At 53.2% G+C, this 18,371-nt stretch overlaps 6 protein-coding genes across 6 annotated transcripts; 4 read left to right on the top strand and 2 right to left on the bottom strand.

Moving 5' to 3' along the window:
* Positions 1-892: 892 nt before the first annotated feature.
* V2A60_006536 (uncharacterized protein) lies at positions 893-2,575 on the top strand (the record flags this gene model as incomplete). The annotated part of the gene is made up of 1 exon (XM_083257830.1): positions 893-2,575. The coding sequence occupies one exon, from the start codon at positions 893-895 to the stop codon at positions 2,573-2,575; it is 1,683 nt and encodes a 560-aa protein (XP_083113956.1).
* A 116-nt stretch (positions 2,576-2,691) lies between these two features.
* V2A60_006537 (uncharacterized protein) lies at positions 2,692-4,492 on the bottom strand (the record flags this gene model as incomplete). The annotated part of the gene is made up of 3 exons (XM_083257831.1): positions 2,692-3,140; positions 3,232-4,180; positions 4,259-4,492. The coding sequence occupies 3 exons, from the start codon at positions 4,490-4,492 to the stop codon at positions 2,692-2,694; spliced, it is 1,632 nt and encodes a 543-aa protein (XP_083113957.1).
* A 1,216-nt stretch (positions 4,493-5,708) lies between these two features.
* Positions 5,709-7,396, top strand: V2A60_006538 (Zn(II)2Cys6 transcription factor; the record flags this gene model as incomplete). The annotated part of the gene is made up of 2 exons (XM_083257832.1): positions 5,709-6,028; positions 6,724-7,396. 2 exons carry the CDS (start codon positions 5,709-5,711, stop codon positions 7,394-7,396), a joined length of 993 nt encoding a protein of 330 aa, XP_083113958.1.
* Positions 7,397-7,543: 147 nt separating this feature from the next.
* V2A60_006539 (Bud-site selection protein) lies at positions 7,544-9,009 on the bottom strand (the record flags this gene model as incomplete). Its single annotated transcript, XM_083257833.1, has 2 exons — positions 7,544-8,764; positions 8,821-9,009. The coding sequence occupies 2 exons, from the start codon at positions 9,007-9,009 to the stop codon at positions 7,544-7,546; spliced, it is 1,410 nt and encodes a 469-aa protein (XP_083113959.1).
* A 3,775-nt stretch (positions 9,010-12,784) lies between these two features.
* On the top strand, positions 12,785-13,830 carry V2A60_006540 (mitochondrial carrier domain-containing protein; the record flags this gene model as incomplete). The annotated part of the gene is made up of 2 exons (XM_083257834.1): positions 12,785-13,728; positions 13,782-13,830. 2 exons carry the CDS (start codon positions 12,785-12,787, stop codon positions 13,828-13,830), a joined length of 993 nt encoding a protein of 330 aa, XP_083113960.1.
* Positions 13,831-14,252: 422 nt separating this feature from the next.
* On the top strand, positions 14,253-16,778 carry V2A60_006541 (uncharacterized protein; the record flags this gene model as incomplete). Its single annotated transcript, XM_083257835.1, has 1 exon — positions 14,253-16,778. One exon carries the CDS (start codon positions 14,253-14,255, stop codon positions 16,776-16,778), a length of 2,526 nt encoding a protein of 841 aa, XP_083113961.1.
* Positions 16,779-18,371: the final 1,593 nt, after the last annotated feature.

Below are 18,371 nucleotides of genomic sequence, written 5' to 3' on the forward strand. Positions count from 1 at the left end.
CCAGGTACCTCGGGTACCTCGGAAATTGGACTTGGGGAGATTCAATTGTTCAGTTGAGTTGAGCCAACGTTTCAATTGGGCTACTCACGACTTGGCGTGAATCTGGCACACCTCGAAAGCGTCAGCAAAACATTCTCTTGTTCTTTATTGGCGGTCAAAAACAAGGGCATTATATCAGAGTTGTCTCTCAAAGCAGAAGAGCGCTTTCATCGTCTAAGACAATTTACGAGCTAGAAGCATGATAATGGTAGAAGTCTTCACAATTTCGTGTATTTACACTGGCATACTCTTTCAGAAACGATATTACGACATGATAGGTAGGTAGTGACAAAGGCTTTTGCTAGTGCGTCCTTATACTAGGCTCATAATTCAACTCGCGCGGCGGCCGAAGCAGTCCAGGCCATTTGAACATCAACTTTTATGGTAGTGCTATGTCTAAAATGAAGCAGCTGAAATCTCGTGGATGGATTGAGAGGCGTAGAGTAGTTTCCTGCAAGTCTGGGACTGAAAGAGTAAAATCAAAGCTCGCTCACTTGCACATACCTTTGATAATCGCTTGTTGGCTGAAGGGAATCCAGCTGTAATCAGTTTTTCAGGATGCACAGCCCGACTGAAATTGTCTATCAACGCTTAAAATCCATTACGCCCCTCCCCTCGCGACGGTCGATAAAACATAGATCGATACTCTGGTTTAGGGTAGTTAGTTATAGGCACGGAGTCCCTTCGGAGTCTGTGGATCAGGCGACAGTTTTCAGGTACAGGCTACTCAGGCCGGACCCGCTAAAAAGTTCATCTGCCATCGATTTTTATCTTCGTCCTTTAAAAAGCCCATCTCATTTGGACACCAAGAGAACCCTTGCCCTGACCTGCGCTTCATACGACGGGACTGGCGATGACGGCAGAGGCCACAGAAAAGCCGAAGAAGCCGCGCGACGCCTCTCCAGAGACCACAGAGGACGGCTTCGTCCGCCTGCACATCACACCGTTCGACGCAGACCTGCTGAAGATCGTCGTGCCAGCTGCGACCCTCCCCAACGCTCGCAACATCTCGTACCACTCGATCGAAACATTTCCCGAAAAGCGGTTCGGCTTCGTTGAGCTGCCACAGGCGGACGCCGACAAGATCAAGAAGAAGCTCAACGGCACGGTGCTAAAGGGCAGCAAAATGCGCATTGAAAAGGCCCGTCCGGAGAAGCGCATCGAGCCGCCATCAGCGGACGAGACTGGCAAGACCGGGAAAAAGTCAAAGAAAAACAAGAATGAGGATAATACCGACCAGCCAAAGAAGCGCAAGCGCGAAATGGGCGTCGTGGATGGCGTAATGCTTGACGACCGCAAAGTCAAGCGTGGGTGGACGGAGCCCGCTGAATACAAAAATAAGAAGAAGAGCAAGGACAACGCCAGAGATCAGAAGAGCGCTGTAAAGGAAAGTAAGCGAAAGCAATCTAGGTCAAAGTATATCGAGAAGGAAGAATGTCTACTCAAGACTAGAATGCCTCCCAACGAAATGTGCAACCTTCCCGATGAAGGCCCTAGCACCAAGAAAAAGAAGAAGAAGGGTTCTTCGAGACAGATCACAGTCCATGAATTCGAAAAAACTACAAAATTTATGAGCTTCCTCAGGTCGGCCGCCCCAGAGACCGACGGTAAGCCTGCTACCGAATTTGTTGGGGGCAAAGGTTGGGTAGATGAAGATGGCAATGTGGTGGAGGCTGTCAAAGAAAAAGAAAAGCCAAGATCACAGCCCAAGAAGAAGACAAAGAAAGCCCAAGTCGCGCCTGCTGAAACCGAATCCGAGGATGACAGCACGAGCGAAAGTGAGACTTCTTCAGACGACACTTCGTCAGAGGATGAATCCGAGGACGAACCGATGGAGGAGGTAGAGAGAACGAAGAACCAAAGGGTGGCAGCGAATGCCAAAGATGAAAGCTCTGACAGTGACACGTCTGAATCAGACACCGAAGTCTCTGGAGACGACGAGTCCGGGGCGCATATACCTGAGAAGACTGTCAGCACCACCTCCAAACCTTTGATGATTGATATCCCACCACCTCCTACCACACCCAAGGCAATTCACCCACTAGAAGCGCTTTACAAGCGGCCCAAAGCAGATGACAACGGGGCCACAACTCCCGGGACCGAGAAGAAAGGAGGCTTCAGCTTTTTTGGCGGAGAGGGCGACGAGGATGAGGACGAAGGGGATGCTGTCGCTAGTGAAATCCCTGCAATCCCTATGACGCCATATACGAAGCAAGACTTTGAATGGCGCAACGTCCGTAGCGCCGCTCCAACCCCAGATACAGTTCACCCCGCGCGTATGCGCAGCTTCTTTCCATCCGCGGATGATGATGCAGAGATGGCGGAAGTTCAGGAAGATGAGGAGGATGGATACGATGAAGACGGCGCGGACGAAGATGCTGGCGCTCCTAGCTCTCAGCAGGGAACGAGCGACTTCCAAAAGTGGTTCTGGGAGAACAGACGCGACCTCAACCGGTCCTGGATGACGCGGCGGAAGACGGCGGCGAAGGAGAAGCGACACCGTGACAATAAGGCACGAGCCTCCAAAGCTGTATAGATATAACATTCATCAAGAAGTAGTTCGCAGACATGTATATGAAATTCAAAAAGTATTTCAGCCGTATATGATGTCAATGACTATTACTTGCTATGCCTGAAATGGTCACAATGTAGTTATGTCTTTTTGACTTTTGAAAAAACAATCTCGAGAGGCTCCTTGCCAACAGTTTCCTCCGGCAACTGCATGTGTATGCCCTCAACAGCACCGCTCACTGCCGTCGCAACGCGGGCGGCATACGCAGCAGTCGGCCTGGCCGTGTTGACGTAGCTATAGCGCCAGATAACCCAGTAGCTTCCCGATACGTGCTCGAACCTCCATTGAACGGGGAAGGCCAGGTTGCGGCGATCGGCGACAAGAGTCTTCTCTGATGCATTTCCGGGGTCTGTCACCAGGTGGAGGTCGAGCCTACCGTAGCCTGGATGATAGTACTGGCCAACGAGTGCGCTGTGCGAGTGCGGAGGAGGCAGTGCCGGAGTTGGCCGATCAGGAAACAGCGCGTCGATCGCGGTATCAACTGCCCTCTCACCCTCTGCGAGCTTTTCCTTCCAACTGTGGGTGAATACTGCGATTAGTCTAACTGAGCAGAATCGCAGGTAACGAACGACGCAGAACTCACTATCCGGAGACATCAAAACGCTCAGCCTCGGGCGTACCAATCCGATCTTCTATCAGAGCCCGCGCAATGACGTGCCGAATCTCGTTGGGTTGATTGACAAAAATGACGAGGCCGTAGCCGAGCTCGGGCAGCCAGACAACGTTTGCGCCGTGGCTGTCGGTCGAGCCGGTGTGCTGGTAGACAATGTAACCATGGATCGTGGTACGAAACCAGGCGAGGCCGTAAAGGCTAACATCCAGGCCCTGCGGAGGATAGGCCTCCGGCGGTACAATCATCCTGGCTTTGCGTATGTCATTGTGCGTGGCTTGCGTCAGAGGCGCCGTCTCGTGAATGAGGCACGCCAACCACTTTGTGTAGTCTTCGACTGTGGAGAGCTCTGTACCAGCGCCGCTGACGCCGGGCGCGTCCCAAAGAGGGTATTCTCCGAATTTCTGCTGCTCCCGGTTCCAGTAATAGCCTCTGGCGACTTGATACTTGGACTGATTTACGTCTCGCAGGTTGAGATATGTCGACATCATGCCCAGCGGCTCCCACAGCACCCGTTTCAGCGTCTGGCGGAGGGGCTCGCCGGTCAGAGTTTCGAGGACATGGGAGAGCATGGTGTACATGAAGTTGTTATAGTCCCATTGATTTCGCGGCTCATACGTGAGAGGTAAGTATCGCAGAAGCCGCGTAATATCTTGCGATGTCGCCAGCGTCTCATTCAAGGTATTAGGCAGGGCATCCAAGTGACCTGTCACCCCAGTGCGATGGCTCGCAGCATCCTCAAGCGTGAGATGTGCCGTGGCCCACTCATCGCCGACGACAAAATCATCGCGAATGATGGAGGATATAGGAGTCTGCCAGCCCCGGGAGAGAATTGGGTATGTCCCATTGTCGATGATCTGGGCTAGGGTGGCCACGACTTGAGCTTTCGTTGTTGAGCCCACATACCATAACGTATCCGGGGTGGCCGGCACGTTTGGGAGCTGAGCATATCCGTAGGCCTTTTTGTGTGCGTGTATATGTTAACACTGTAAAATTGGTGCACCCAGAGCCAGCCCTCCCTACGCACACGCACTCACCTTCGTGTAGGAATCTTGAGAGTCAACAATGCCAATCGCTAGGCCGGCGACCTTCCATTCGTCAAGTAGTCCCTCGACATAGTTGTCAAACTGGGATGTGAATGGGTTCCGGCCTGGCGACTCGATGGACTGGAAGTGGTTTAGAGGGACTTGCGCGTCATGTGCGGAGGAGACAGCCCCGATGCTTGCTAGAAGGGCCGTCCCCATGAGATACGTTATAGGGTATCGCCTCATTGTCAGGGTAGATAGCCCCTCGGTTGCTTCCGTATATGCTCAAATAAAGTGAGTGAGCTGAACGACAATACGTCTGCGTAACTTGTGTGCAATTTTCTTGTCTCGAACGGAGATGAAGGGAGAAGACGTTTTGATGAGTCTCAGATGACCGACTCCCAGCTTCCATGCAGGAACTGTTGCCCCGCACACACCAGGCTCGGCCAGGCACAACATGTAGGCCAATTATTTTTTTGAGAATCAAATCTTGCATTCTGTACATGACGATACATGGATAGGACCGCTTCGTTCTATTTCTTAATTGAGGTTGTGCGCTGTGAATAGAGCGACCGCACGAGCATTGTGCGTTGAGTATAAGCCCCCAGGCACCTGTCGAGAACTCAATGGACTGTTTTCTTCTCCCCGCAACGTGAATAGGCTGCCATCTCTGCATCTTGAGCCAAATGGCAAAAAAGTTTTCTAGCTGCGTCAACGCTAAACCTATTCAATTGGTTCGAACCCGGGGAGCCACGCCTTACAACAGCACTTAGCGCTCCTTCGCGACCAGCGGGACGGTAGCGATCAGCCACCTTGCATGCCTTGATTATACCAGCGTATGAATCAAACTCGGGGGGGAGGGCTTTACGGAAATTTCCAAGAGTACAGGCTCGAGTGCTTGAAACCTATGTAGGTACAAGTTCGAAGTGTTGGGAACCAGGCTTTCTAAGCAACTTGTTAGCTCTAGAAACGAGTTGCTTTGCGCCGAAGAGGGGCTGACGTTTACTATGAACTAAGAATACTAGCTAGCCTCTCCCCACGAGGTACTGCCGTTTCGAGATATTAAACTACTTCCCGTTTCGACCTTGCAACTGCCGAACTTTGTTCCTGGATCGGCCATCGCCCCTCTGTACACGCCCGAGGACTCTCCCCAATCTGCCTGCGGCTCCCGATCTCGACCCCGCGAGCGCTGAGCGGCAGCGGATCATGAGCTCCCTCACGTCAGCATCGTCCACGACGTCCTCCAGCCCGACGGGGACGTCGGTGACAGGTCGCTCGGAGACGTCTGAGCAGCCTCGCAAGAAGAAATGGGCACCGAAAAGCAGAAAAGGCTGCCTGACTTGTCGGTACGTATAATCTTCTTCCGCAAACGCTCTCGTTGCCTTTTTGCGCCCCTGTCCTTGCGAGCACGATTTGCACACCCGAGCAAGCGGTGAGGCCAAGTTTTGGAGTCATCTAAGTCATGGAAGCTAACCCGGAACGGCCTGTCTGGCCGGCTGCGAATGACAGCGCACGTAGGGTAAAGTGTGATGAAGCCAAACCAGCCTGCAAGAAGTGCGTCTCGCGTGGGCGGACCTGTCAGGGCTATGAGGACCCTTTCGTAGCATCAAGCGCGCAGTACCCTGTTCAGGATGGAGTAAAGACGGCGCTCCGCCAGCAGTCGTCGGACGCTCCCCAGGAGTCGCAAATGCCATTCTCGCATCAGTCTCATGCCAGGACGGTGAAGCCCTTTCGGGTGCAGTCCCTAGAGCCTTTTGAGTGCGACTTTGCGCAGTGCGCCAAGTACTGTAGGTCTTTCAAAACGCCCGCGGAGGCTCAATGCCGAAATAATTCTTTCCTGACAAGTCCCCCCCGCCGTGCTATAGATTTCGAAGTCATCCATCCAATCGCGTTCTACAAGCTAGACACAGACAAACGTATGAAGATGGCGGTGGCCCATATCTCAAACATCAGCCGACCTCGCTTCATCATTCACGTCATGGGCGAGTATCTGAATCGCGTTTCGCGGGCTCAAAACACATTACCAAACCCAGATTCTCTCCCAGCATCAAGGAGAGAATGGAACAAGTTTTATCGATATGCCCTGGAGGTCTTACAAGATGTCAACCAAAATATTAATCAGCAAAGTCCCAGCCCAGACAGTATGGCTTCCGTGTTGGTGAGAATATTTTCTCTCATAAATTCCGAGGTATGGACATGTCTTCCAATTGCTTGCAATATAAACAAGCATGGCCTGAACGATGCACTAATATTGCTCGACAGCTATATACCCTTGGTCCCTCCTGGCATGCTCATCTCACTGGCTTTCTTGCCTTCATAAAAATGAAATGGAAGCTAGAGAGTATTTTGAAAAGTGGTTTAGCCATAGTTTCGACCACATGGGTAATGACGTAAGTTTTTTTGGTTTCTTCTCAGCCAATACTTATCGTGTGTGTGCCATCTCGGCCTGCCCGCTGACGATGTGTTGTGCACGTTAGCAATGCCGTGATTGTCAACACAACAAGCCCACCAAATAACCAGATCATGCCTATTTACGACTTCTCACTGCATGAGATCAAAGAGGTTTTCAGCCGGCAGTTCTATAGCGAACTGCCCTGTCCAAGCGGTCTTTTCCTCTGCATGCACCGCATCAGCCGGTTACGAATAAGATGGGCCAACGGGGAGTCGGCCGACGACATTCAACCTCTCGGCCAAGAAATACTTGACACAGTTGAAGTCTTTGATGCGAAAACCTGGAAAGAACCATACGTGGTGCCTGACAAACCTGTGATTCCTGTTCTCGCACGGGCATACCAGGCCGCCGTGCGGTTGTACGCCATCATGACCTTGCCAGCTTGCGTGTCAGTGGCTACTGGTGAAGTGTATAGCAAGGCGGCGGCGCGCGACCATCTCATGGCGCATATACGCGAAGCTCTACCGCTTCTGGAATCAAAGTTGGCCCTGCACTGGTGTTTGCCGGTCGCAGGCGTCGCCCTGGCGGACGGGCCGGTGGAAGACCAGGAGCTTGTTGAGTACATCTTCATGGGCTGGAAACAAGACTTGGAGTTTTATCTTCCTTTTCATATTCGGGATACATTGAAGCGCTTCTGGAGATCAGGTTCTACGGCGTGGGACGATTGCTGGACAGAACCGTTCCCTCCGTTATGTTGAAAGCGCGCACTACGATACAGCATAACGGGCCTACGAAGGACGTATATCAACATGGTATAATATACATAGCATTTATAATGATGGGTTGGATATGATATTCCTATACTCAAGACCTTTTCCCCAAACGCCATCGCACCTGAGCAGGCTCTAATCGAAAACAACTTTTGATCCCGCAAAGGCCGCAGCCTTTTGCGAATCCTTGGCCTTCTTTCTCGCCTCCCAGCTAGGGTGCAGCTGACCCTCGTCGTCGCGCTTCGTAGGTGGCGGCGGCCGCCTCGTCTCCTGCTGCTGCGATCGCCCTGAGCCGGCGGCACTGGCCGACGCGGATGAGAAGGGGTTCTTGACGCCCCTTTTCCACGGTGTCCTGCTATCGCCTCCATCCACGGCACCGCGCTTCATGTCCCAGCCGTCGTCGCGACCGCGGCCTTTGCCCCTTGCCGCGTCCTTGATGTGCTTGGCGTTGCTGCCGTATTTTTGCTCCCAGATGGCGCGGCGGGCGCGCTGGCCGCGGCGCTTCTTAGGCGGCGCGACATCCACGTCCGACGCTGACTCGGAGCCCGACACGTAGCCGCCCATCAGCGACGGTAGGAACGTCGAGTCACTGGTTCTGCCGGCGATCCCCGTTCTGGACCGCTTCCGTTGCGGCTCGGGTGAGGGCGAGAGGGAGACGCCGCGGGATGTCACCTTTTTACCAGTCGCCGTCGTTTTGGTGGATGGTTTGTGTTCGTCCTGCTCATCGCTCCCCTCCTCCTCTGCGTCATCCGCATCAGAGTCGCCACCTGATAAAGATATATCGTCAAGGTTGACAGTTTCCTTGCCGCGGTACTTTTCCCATAAACGAGCACGCTCCTCGTCTTCATCCTCGTCGGAGGAGCTGCCCAGCAAGCCATCCAGGGCGGCAAAGTCGTTTTCTCGGGTGGCCTCTGCGTCGCTATCGAGGTCTTCCGCGGTCGGTAATACCTCTTCCTCATCATCTTCATCAGCACTGAAGCCTTCGAAATCGGTTTCGTCCTCATCCTTGGCGTTGGATGCGCTCTTGTCGGTATTTAAAGGTGCGGGCGAGGGTTCTTCCCCATCGCCTGTCTTGCTCTTTCGCTCACGCCTGCCCTTTTTGCCCTTTTCTGGAACTGGAAGATTGAGCGCTTCGCATACAAAGGTAATGGCCTTATCGACAGCCTTCTTGACGCCATCGCGGTTGTAGAGGCCACTCGTGACATTGTGCAGCACCACCCGCTCGTCCTCGGCCAGTTCCGGTTTCGCAACTCCCTTTTTTAGCTGTTCGGGTAGGTCTTCGTGATTCGCGATAGATTTAATCTTGATAAGCGACGAATAAAGGTGTGCGCGTGCAGTTTGATGTAGGTCTAATGACTGCAGATCGGGTATGGATTAGTGAGGTCGCTTGTTTGCACCACAGCTCCTCCTACCTTGAGTACGTTGATTTCTCTCTCGAGTTTCTCCTTTTTCCCCAAGTCTTTGCCAGCCTCGCGCTGTCTTTTGCTCATGCGCTGGCGTTCATAGCCTTTGGCCTCCTTGAGCGCGCGAGCAATGTCTTCCTGGAACTTTTCGAGGTGACGGATTGACAAAGCGTCGGCTCCCCTCTTCCGCTTGACCATTGCGCAGCGATATGGAAAAAGTTCGTCGATACAATTTGTTTGCGAGCGAGATTATCGAAGCGGGTCAGTCTGCCTTTTGCTGCGCTTTTGCTGTTCGTCTTATTTGCCTACTTGCTAGTTGACGGTTTATCATTGAATGACATCTGGTGGACTTTTTTTTTCTAGCCTGCGTTGCGGGTAGGCTTGAGGCCTTGTGCAGTGGGGCGGAATCAGATCTGGCCTACCAACAGCTACCCGAAAGTAGAAAAATCCGACAAAGACGTGGGTTGATCAGACTATTTTTTTTTGTCCTCTATGGTATCTCGTTCTTCCACATCAATGTGTTCATTGTCGTTCTTTTGAGACTAGCTCATGGCCAATAAAGCGATCTAAGATGCATCCCGCATTTGTACCGTGGCTCTACTACTAGATATCAACCTCGTTTCACAGTTCTCAAAATTGAGGTGGTCATTGTAGTAGTGACAATCAGTGTTTTCTCACTGACCAGTCTTGTAATGGAGTTATATAGTGCGTCGACTACATTGTGGTGACTGATGTCCAGGCGAATCATGAACCACGGCATCGACCAATAAAACCTAGTTGAGCGGCGCGGTGGCTCAATTCTCTCATGAGCTCGCGGGTAGATAATAACGTAATTTTGTTTTGTATCGATCGCCGATGGTAGGTTCTCATCTCTTGATATGGCAATTCTAGCTCTGGCAGCTTATGGCGTGAATAGCCGCCGCTCGCCGCTCGCCGCTGTCGGAATGATTCTCAACCCTACGCTGTATCGTAATACAAAATCTTCAACCTGCATTCCCACGTTATTGCTGGGGGTGGTACCAGTCTCAGTTAAGCAGGGTTTGATTCAGCCTTTCGACCATTGAGAAGCTTCTCCCATACTTAGGAGTCGCGGCCTGAAATTTCTAGTGAGAGCCACGGCGTTGGAGCTTGATAGGAGTAGTCTACACAGGGCAAATTACGTACTGCCAGCAACCCTGCACCCGCCGTGAGTCGAAATGACTTGTATTTCCCTCTTCACTCGCCTCTTATCGGTCGTAACTAGATATTATATCTCATTCCATAGCGACTTTTCCCGATAGACGTCGTGTCTAATCTTGGCAAAATCGGGTAGAGCTGTTAAGCCACAAGGGCCAGCGCTATCACGACAAGAGAATCTGAGGGTGGTCTCGCGACTTGATCTTTGCGCCTCCCTCTCTGGCATCCCAGCTTTGTGCCACTGGCCCGAGAAATGTCCGCCATATTCGCGGTGCCAGAACAAGCTTGGCAAATCTCGGGTTGGCGGAGAAGACACGGCGTGCGAGTGCAAATGCACACTCGGGAATCACTCTGCCACTGGCGCTGCACGGTCGCGACAGCTCGAGGATCGCCAGCAGAAGCGTAGCCCATACCTTGAGTGACATGTAAAGGCACAGTCACGTCATCCGGTGTCGGGTAGCTCAAGTTAGTGCAAGCCTTGCGTCGCCTGCGCTGAAGCGGAGCTACTAAGTACTATAGTCCTACTATTGAGTATTGACCAGCTACGAGCAGTGACAACCCCCCGCACGACTGACCAGGGCCCCAAGTTTCAGCGCTGTTGCTAGCCTTCCGCGAGGCAATCGGCCCCATCAGAGCAGTCTATTTTTGAGTCGTGCTCTGACGGCAGTTTCAAGTCGAGGTCGCGTTTACCTGTCAGTTGGAAATGATGCCGTAATTGCGCGGAGCGAGACCTGGTGGTTCTTGAACGAGCCCAGCCACGAAGGACTGTTCTGTGGGATGCTGTACATGAATTATGTATGCCTCGTAATAAAGCAAAACAAACATGCAGAGATGTACTGCATCACCAGCCGGAGGTCGGTACCATGTATGTACCCCAAACTTGGCCTTGGGTGCCCGGCCCAGCCAGGCCCATCAAGTTAGTGAGGTGTTGTTCCAGGCCGTGGCCAAGCAATCAAGCTAGTCTGTCAATCACACTCATGCAATTTCAAAACAACGGCGCTTTGCATGTATTTCGCGTGGCAATCGGCACAGAAACTCCGTGCTCCGTCCAGTACATCGACTCTTACTGCCTGTGATGTCCACTGGCGCAGGTTGCGAGCGACTCCCTTGGTCATGTAAGAGGGAGCAGCGCCACGAGCAAAACCCGCCAGGACATCGAGACAGTTCATGTCATCTACCTGGTGCCTGATCGTCCCAAATCACCACTCTGCCCATGCACATCCGCGGCCGATTGCGAAGATGGGAGGTCGCCGTTGAGCAGCGGCGGCTTCCTGTGTGCATGTGCGAGAAAGCGCTAGACTGTTGAAAGAGGCAATAGTGATGCACACGAATAATGAGCCCGGCGCAGCCCCAAAAAAAAAGTTGGTGTGCTGGTGCTGGTGCTGGACCGCTGGTGCTGGTTGTGGTGCTGCACACCAGCTTCTTCATACATCCTCTCTCCTCTCTCCCCATCATGTATTCGCCATGTTCATCTCTTGCCAGGTCCATCACTGCTCAACCCCGCAGTCTCGAAACGGGCTTGGGCTGGCATTGGCTTTTGCGCCAGCGTCGTGGCTGCCACCCTCCACACCATCCCAAACTGATAATCCGTGACAGGTGACTGGCTCAAGCCCAAAGTCTACTGGATGTAGGCTCAGGTAGGCTTCCTAGGCATCCGCTAGTACTTTGTTGCCCGCGTTGGCCTCGTGCATGTATCGCTCATGTACACCTACTGCCTCTTGATGAAGTGAGGGGTTTCGAAAATGGCCACGGCGCGGTGGTTCGGCATCAGCTCTCCAAATGCGTATTCAACGGCTGGCACGCGCCTTCTTTCTCCTCATTTTCCAACCCCTCATCCTCCTTGGCCTCGTGAAACCCTGAATTCTAAATCTAACAACACCTGCTTTCGAAATTCCAGTCTTGATAGCTCTTGTCCTTTTTTCTGCCTGTCGCTGCGAGCGCTTGTCGAATTCTTTGACTTGTCTAGCATTGAGCCTACCTTGCAACCTCGAAGCCATATCAGAGTTTCGCAATCAGACGGTTGACCTGCCTTGCCTGCCTGCTCGTCTTCGTTTCCGTTTGGTGGCCAATCCGCCCATACAAAAGAAAAAGAAGGAGATTGGCCTGCTCAAGCTCAAGCTCAAAAAGTGTATCGATTCTCTTACATCACTTACAAGTACGTTTTGACCGATTCCATCATGCAGCGCCCCACTGCATCGGGCCCGTCCTGTCTCGTCGCTGGGCGGCTCCGTGCCTTTACCCGCCGTTGCGGAAAGCTGACAAGGCCCTGTAATAAATTCAGATTTGCGGCGACGCTACGAGTCGTTGAGCATCCTCTCGGTAATTCTGTGAGGTAAGCTTTATCTTATAAGTTGCGACCCGCCACTTTTCCCCCGCTCCGATTGCTGCCGGCGGGCGGATCCCATCACCAATCCACATTACACATGAGTTGTAAATGAGAGCCGCATCCAATGTGTGCGAATATGGCGGCCTTTTCTTCTGAGGCTCCGTCTTCGCAAGTCTTGGGCGACTTTGATACCGTTTCGGCGGCCAGATACGGCTTTCTCCTCTCTTCAGCTGCCTCGAGACAATTTCAACATGTCCAGGGTCTCTGACAGCCCGGTCATATCCGGCATGTTTCGTCTCATCTTTGTCCTTATATGCTTCTTCTCTCTTGTCTTGTCTGCTGGTCCTGCTCCACGTTCTTGTATCAGATTCATCTTTTATTATTCGCGACTAAGAATCTCCTATAATGCAGGCTCCCACTGAAGCTCAACTCCCTTCTTCTTCAAAGCTCGACGCCAACTCAACACTCGCCATGACCAGTGGCCCTTTGAAGCAAGCGGCCGAGTCCGCCCGGTCGAGGACCTCTGAAATCATGAAGAGCGATACCGTTGCTCGAATTTCGAAATTTATCCATACACCGTATATGGTGGCTGCGCTACCATTCATCAATGGTGGTGTCAGTGGCATGGTAGCCACCACAGTCGTTCAGCCCGTCGACATGGTCAAAGTTCGCATCCAGCTGGCTGGAGAAGGAACCGCATCTGGCCCAAAGCCGAGCCCAATTGCTGTTGCGCGTCAAATCGTGGCAAGTGGTAAATTTACCGATCTGTACACGGGCCTGTCGGCTGGGCTTTTGCGTCAAGCGGTGTATACTACAGCTCGGCTGGGATTTTTTGACACCTTCATGGGCAGGCTTGGCTCACGAGCCAAGGCCGAAGGTCGAAACGTTGGATTCAAAGAGCGCGCCGCTGCCGGTCTCACTGCTGGCGGCTTGGCTGCGATGATTGGCAACCCTGCAGACCTTGCGCTTATCCGCATGCAGAGTGACGGCCTGAAGCCTCTTGCTGAACGTAAAAACTACAAGTCTGTCATTGATGCCCTGTCCTCTATCGCCAAGAGTGAAGGCGTTGGCGCGCTCTGGGCTGGAGCGGCTCCGACTGTCGCTAGAGCCATGGCGCTCAACTTTGGCCAGCTCGCATTCTTCAGCGAAGCCAAGGCTCAACTGAAGCAGCACACGGATCTCTCTCCACGAGTCCAGACCCTCACTGCAAGTGCCACAGCAGGATTCTTTGCTTCCTTCTTCAGTCTGCCGTTTGACTTTGTCAAGACGCGGCTGCAGAAGCAGCAAAAGGGACCTGATGGCAAGTTGCCGTACAAGGGAATGGTTGACTGTTTTGCCAAGGTAGCTAAGCAGGAAGGCGCCCTGCGATTCTATCGGGGCTTTGGTACATACTATGTCCGCATTGCGCCTCATGCGTAAGTTCACTTACACGCAGCTAGCTGCATTTCTTTGCTAATCTCCTTTGCAGGATGGTGACTTTGATTGTTGCCGACTACCTCGGCTGGCTCACAAAGTAAATCATAGATTTGAAGCGAAACTATACTGCTTTCTCCTGGTTTACTTTCCTTTTTGTACTTCCCCTGCCGGCATTCACGGCTTCGTATTTCTCAGCGGTTTTTGGCAGCCGTTTTCGACGCTTTATCAGCACCATCATATGCTAGTCAATATGTGGTCGAGCTAGACAGTTATTGAATTGAAATTTTCCGAAGATTATCAATCTCATCTTAATTTCCGACGTGCTTGGCTGTATTGACAATTTTTGGTTACTGAATCATGGGAGCCGTGCACGTGATTCCGTGCCAACCTTTACGCGCTATGACGCAGTCGCTACTTGGTCTTTTGCGTGAAGAGCTTCACTGCTAGCCTTGGTGCAACCCACAGCTTCACAGATACAATTGTCTGCGGCCTGCAGCAACCCGAGCTGCCCCAATATGTAGAAATGGTTGGAAGGAAGCGGCGATCAAACGCATCCGGTGGTCGAGGAAGCAATAATGGCATCACGGTCGCAAAGGGTAGCTCGAGCATCTATCGAGAGATGCTTGCTGAAGCAGGCGTTGAAGGATCCGCATCTCGAGACAGCACAAATGGTGAGCCTCCGTTAAAACGAAGGCGTCCGGGCAGACCGGAAGTCAGCCAAGAGCTTCAAGGAGGAAGCGAACCGATCGCGGCCGCCCAGGAATCGTCGTCCGAGGACGACGGAGTCGAATTTCTCGATGTACCTTTGCCACCCGCGCAGGTACAAACCATCGAACGGGACTCCGAAGACGATAGCGAAGAGGACGAAGAAGATGTGATATTCGAAGACATCAATTTTCCTACTGCTCCAGAAACGAGTGGGAATACCGCCTCGTCCGCAGCCGAACCAGAGGCCCAGGAGCTAGAGCTCAACCTCACAGCCCAAAAGGCCGCGAATATGCCGACCAAGGGCAGCACCGACCGACGAAAACCCATAACAAAGGAAGAGCGAGAACGGCGGCTCAATATACATAAGATGCACCTGCTGTGCCTCCTCTCGCACGTTGCGCGACGAAATCACTGGTGCAATGACGCAGAGGTGCAGGATACGCTGCGGGTACATGTGAACGACAAGACGGCTGACTACCTGACGCCGGGGTCGCATCTTCCGCAGTTTGGCCAGGCTGAAAGTCTCAAGACGGGTCTCAAGCAAGCGGCGGATGTATGGCGTGCCAAATTTGAAGTGACGGAGCGAGGGCTGCGGCGCGCGCGCTGGGCCGAGGACGCGGCGCAGCTGGAGCATTACCAGCTTCCCGATCACCTGGAGACATGCACCGACAGGCAAGACTTTCGCTATGCGGCCAGGACACTGCAGGGCTCGCGTGATGTCGGCGCCCAGCTTTACTGCGCGCTGCTGCGGAGCGTGGGCGTCAAAGCTAGGCTGGTGTGCTCGCTCCAGCCGTTGGCGTTCGGCAACGGAGCGCCGACGCTGCCCAAATTGGCGCTGTCAAAGACGCCGACCAAGACGCAGCGGGCAGAAGAGTCGCGCGCCCAGGTTGCGCAATACAAGGAGATGGCAGCGGCAGCGACTGCTACGACCAGCCCTACCGGGTCTTCTGCGGCGCGGCGGCTCGGGCACCCAAACGCTGCTAGTCGCAATTTTGAGCCGAAGCTGTCACCATCGCCCAAGAAGCCGCAAAAGAGCTTTGCGGCACCGGTTCGACTTAAAGAGTCTGCGTACCCTGTCTACTGGGTGGAAGTGCTGGATACGGGCCATCAAAAGTGGCAGCCGGCGGACCCGGTGGTGACGCATACATTCTGGAAGCCAACAATCCTGGAGCCTCCCATTACAGATAGAGAAAACTGCATGAGTTATGTGGTTGCGTTTGACGAGGATGGCACGGCACGAGACGTTACTGTCCGATATGCAAAGGCGTATGCGGCCAAGACCAGACGCATACGAGTTGACGGGACAGATGACACCGAGTGGTGGCGGTCAGCGATGCGACCTTTTAAACGGCGGCGCCGAACAGACCTCGACCAGATTGAAGATTCAGAGTTGGCGGGCGTGGAAGCGCGAGAGCCCATGCCTCGCAATGTGCAGGATTTTAAGGACCACCCTGTATTTGCGCTGTTGCGGCACTTGCGGCGCCATGAAGTACTTACCCCGACAGCGATGCCGTCCGGTACGGTGAGCTCGGGTAACAAAGGCCCGCTGGAGAAGATCTATCGGAGGCGAGATGTGCGGGTTGCCAGGAGCGCAGATAAGTGGTTCCGCATGGGGCGTGAAGTACGACCCAACGAGATCCCGGCAAAATGGCTCCCCAAGATTAAGCGGACCAGGCCGAGGAACGACCGGTTTGACGACGACAGGCGCGCAGAAGAAGATGCGCAGGATGCGGCCGGCGTACCAATTTACACAAAAGACCAGACGGAGCTCTACGAAGCAGCCCCGGTGCGTAACGGCAAGGTGCCCAGGAACAAGTTTGGCAACGTCGAGGTGTACGTGCCAAGCATGATTCCCCGTGGCGGTACGCACATTAGGCATGATCTGGCGGCGCACGCAGCGAAGCTGATGGGGGTGGACTACGCACCAGCGTTGACGGGGTTCGAGTTTAAAGGACGGCAGGGCACGGCGGTGCTCAAGGGCGTCGTGGTCGCGGAGGAGTACGGCGATGCGATGGAAGCGGTGCTCGCCGGGCTGGAGGATGCGGAGCAGCAGAGAGAGGAGGAGCTCAAGGCACTGGCGGCGCTGAAGCTGTGGCGGCGGCTGCTGATGGGTTTGCGGATCCGGGAGCGGATATGGAGCGGCGTGGACGAGGCGGAAAGACGGGCGGCGGAGGAAGAAGCCGATCGGGTGCTGGAGGAGGCCGACGCAGCCGATGGGGACAGGGGGCAACAGGAAGAGGAGGATGAAGATGCGGGCGAGAGCGATGTCACAGAGGAGTTTGACATGGTGGTGGATGGAGACGATGCGGAAGACTACGGCGGTGGGTTTCTTGTAGACTAGGCGTCTTGATTTTTCTTGAACGAGTTATGAGGACATGTACGAACACAGTTTATTGGATATACAAAGAACTGGATTAACGGTAGCGATGTTCTGTTACATGTTGGGCACGAGCAATATCGGTCGCTGGTGAAGAGTCAAGACATGGTTCGCTGATCAGGATTGACAAGGTTGGACAGTCGCAGCTGTAGATGACCTGTAGTGTCAGCATGTACTCCGTACAGATGAGCCGTAACACTTGGATGAAAGGGTAACATGGGGCGATAATATCAGTACTCGCAAGTAATAACGAGACTACCAAGTGAGATTTCAAGGGTTGTTGTCGAGTATCGGGGCTTCGGGAAGTTGACTTGCCCGACCCGAGCCTTGGCGCACGAGCTAAACCTTGATGGGCACGCTAGGCAGGGGAGAGTAGTCTTTCTTTATAATTCAGATTATTTCCGACACGGGATGCAAGGACTCTGTACTCTGTGCTGTGTACGGATACGGTGCAAGACTTTGGTAATTTGGTCCGTACCAGTGTCGGTAAATCAGTCTCTTGGTTGTCATGTTGACCGATCTGATGTCGTGGACGTTGATGTAGGAGAGACCCTGACCCGTCGGCCAACCCCAGGCCAGGCCTGGTTCTGAGACGAGACAGAACATGTCTTGGGGGATTGAAGACAGACACCGGAGAGACATGGGTGAGAGGGTCAACTACTTTTGGCTGCCGATTTTGATGCAAGGCGCTGTACAGATTACCGGGGTATTGTTATAAAGCCACGCGGGGGCATCAATTACTAATACTACCAAGAATAACAATAGGGAAAGCAGAAAAGAAGAAAAGAAAAGAACAAATAGAACAGAAAAGGATAGGAATTCATGATGATGAAAAATGTCGTCGTCATACTTTCATCTGCCTAACGCGCACTTGGCTCGACGATAAAGTTGTGCGCTCCGAACTTGGCATGCCACCAGTGACTACTTTATTTTATTCATTATAATTTTCTTAGTAGTCACAGCGTGTTACATAGGTGTGCCGAACCGCGAATTATATATTAAAGGCTGCGAAGCTGATGGCGGTGCCGAGCTGAACCCTGCCAGGCCAACCGGGGACACACAGACGGACGGGGCGGCGAATGAGGCTGTGTTGTGCTTGCATTGATTACACTTTTTACCCTTTGGCGACAATGACACCGCCCGCCAAGAGCGAATGGCGCGGCCTGGGACACAATGGCGCGGTGGACCGACCACTTGAAGGAGGTAGGAGGAGGAGGCACTGCAAAAAGCCTCGCTCGCTCTCTGCAACACCATCAATTGCGAAGACCTGGCCATTGTGTGCTCCCGAGAGCGCGCAGTTTGTCTGAATACAGACATCATCGCTACAGCCTACTTGCCTACCTACCAAGGCTCTCTCTCTCTCTCTCTCTCTTTCTCTCTTTCTCCCCTTTCCCATTGTTGCTTTGTTGATGCGGCTAGATGTCCGTTGCGTCATCATTGTCAGCACCGCGAGTTCCCACTGTAAAAGCTGCACCAGCCGAGTAACTCGACGCTAATACTCTCGGCGGCTTGCTTCGAGGCTTAGAGGCTTGGAATCATTTTTCTCGGTCGTGTCCT

This window comes from Cordyceps javanica, chromosome 4 (genome assembly GCF_051103115.1).
Source record: "Cordyceps javanica chromosome 4, complete sequence".
Taxonomy (NCBI): domain Eukaryota; kingdom Fungi; phylum Ascomycota; class Sordariomycetes; order Hypocreales; family Cordycipitaceae; genus Cordyceps; species Cordyceps javanica.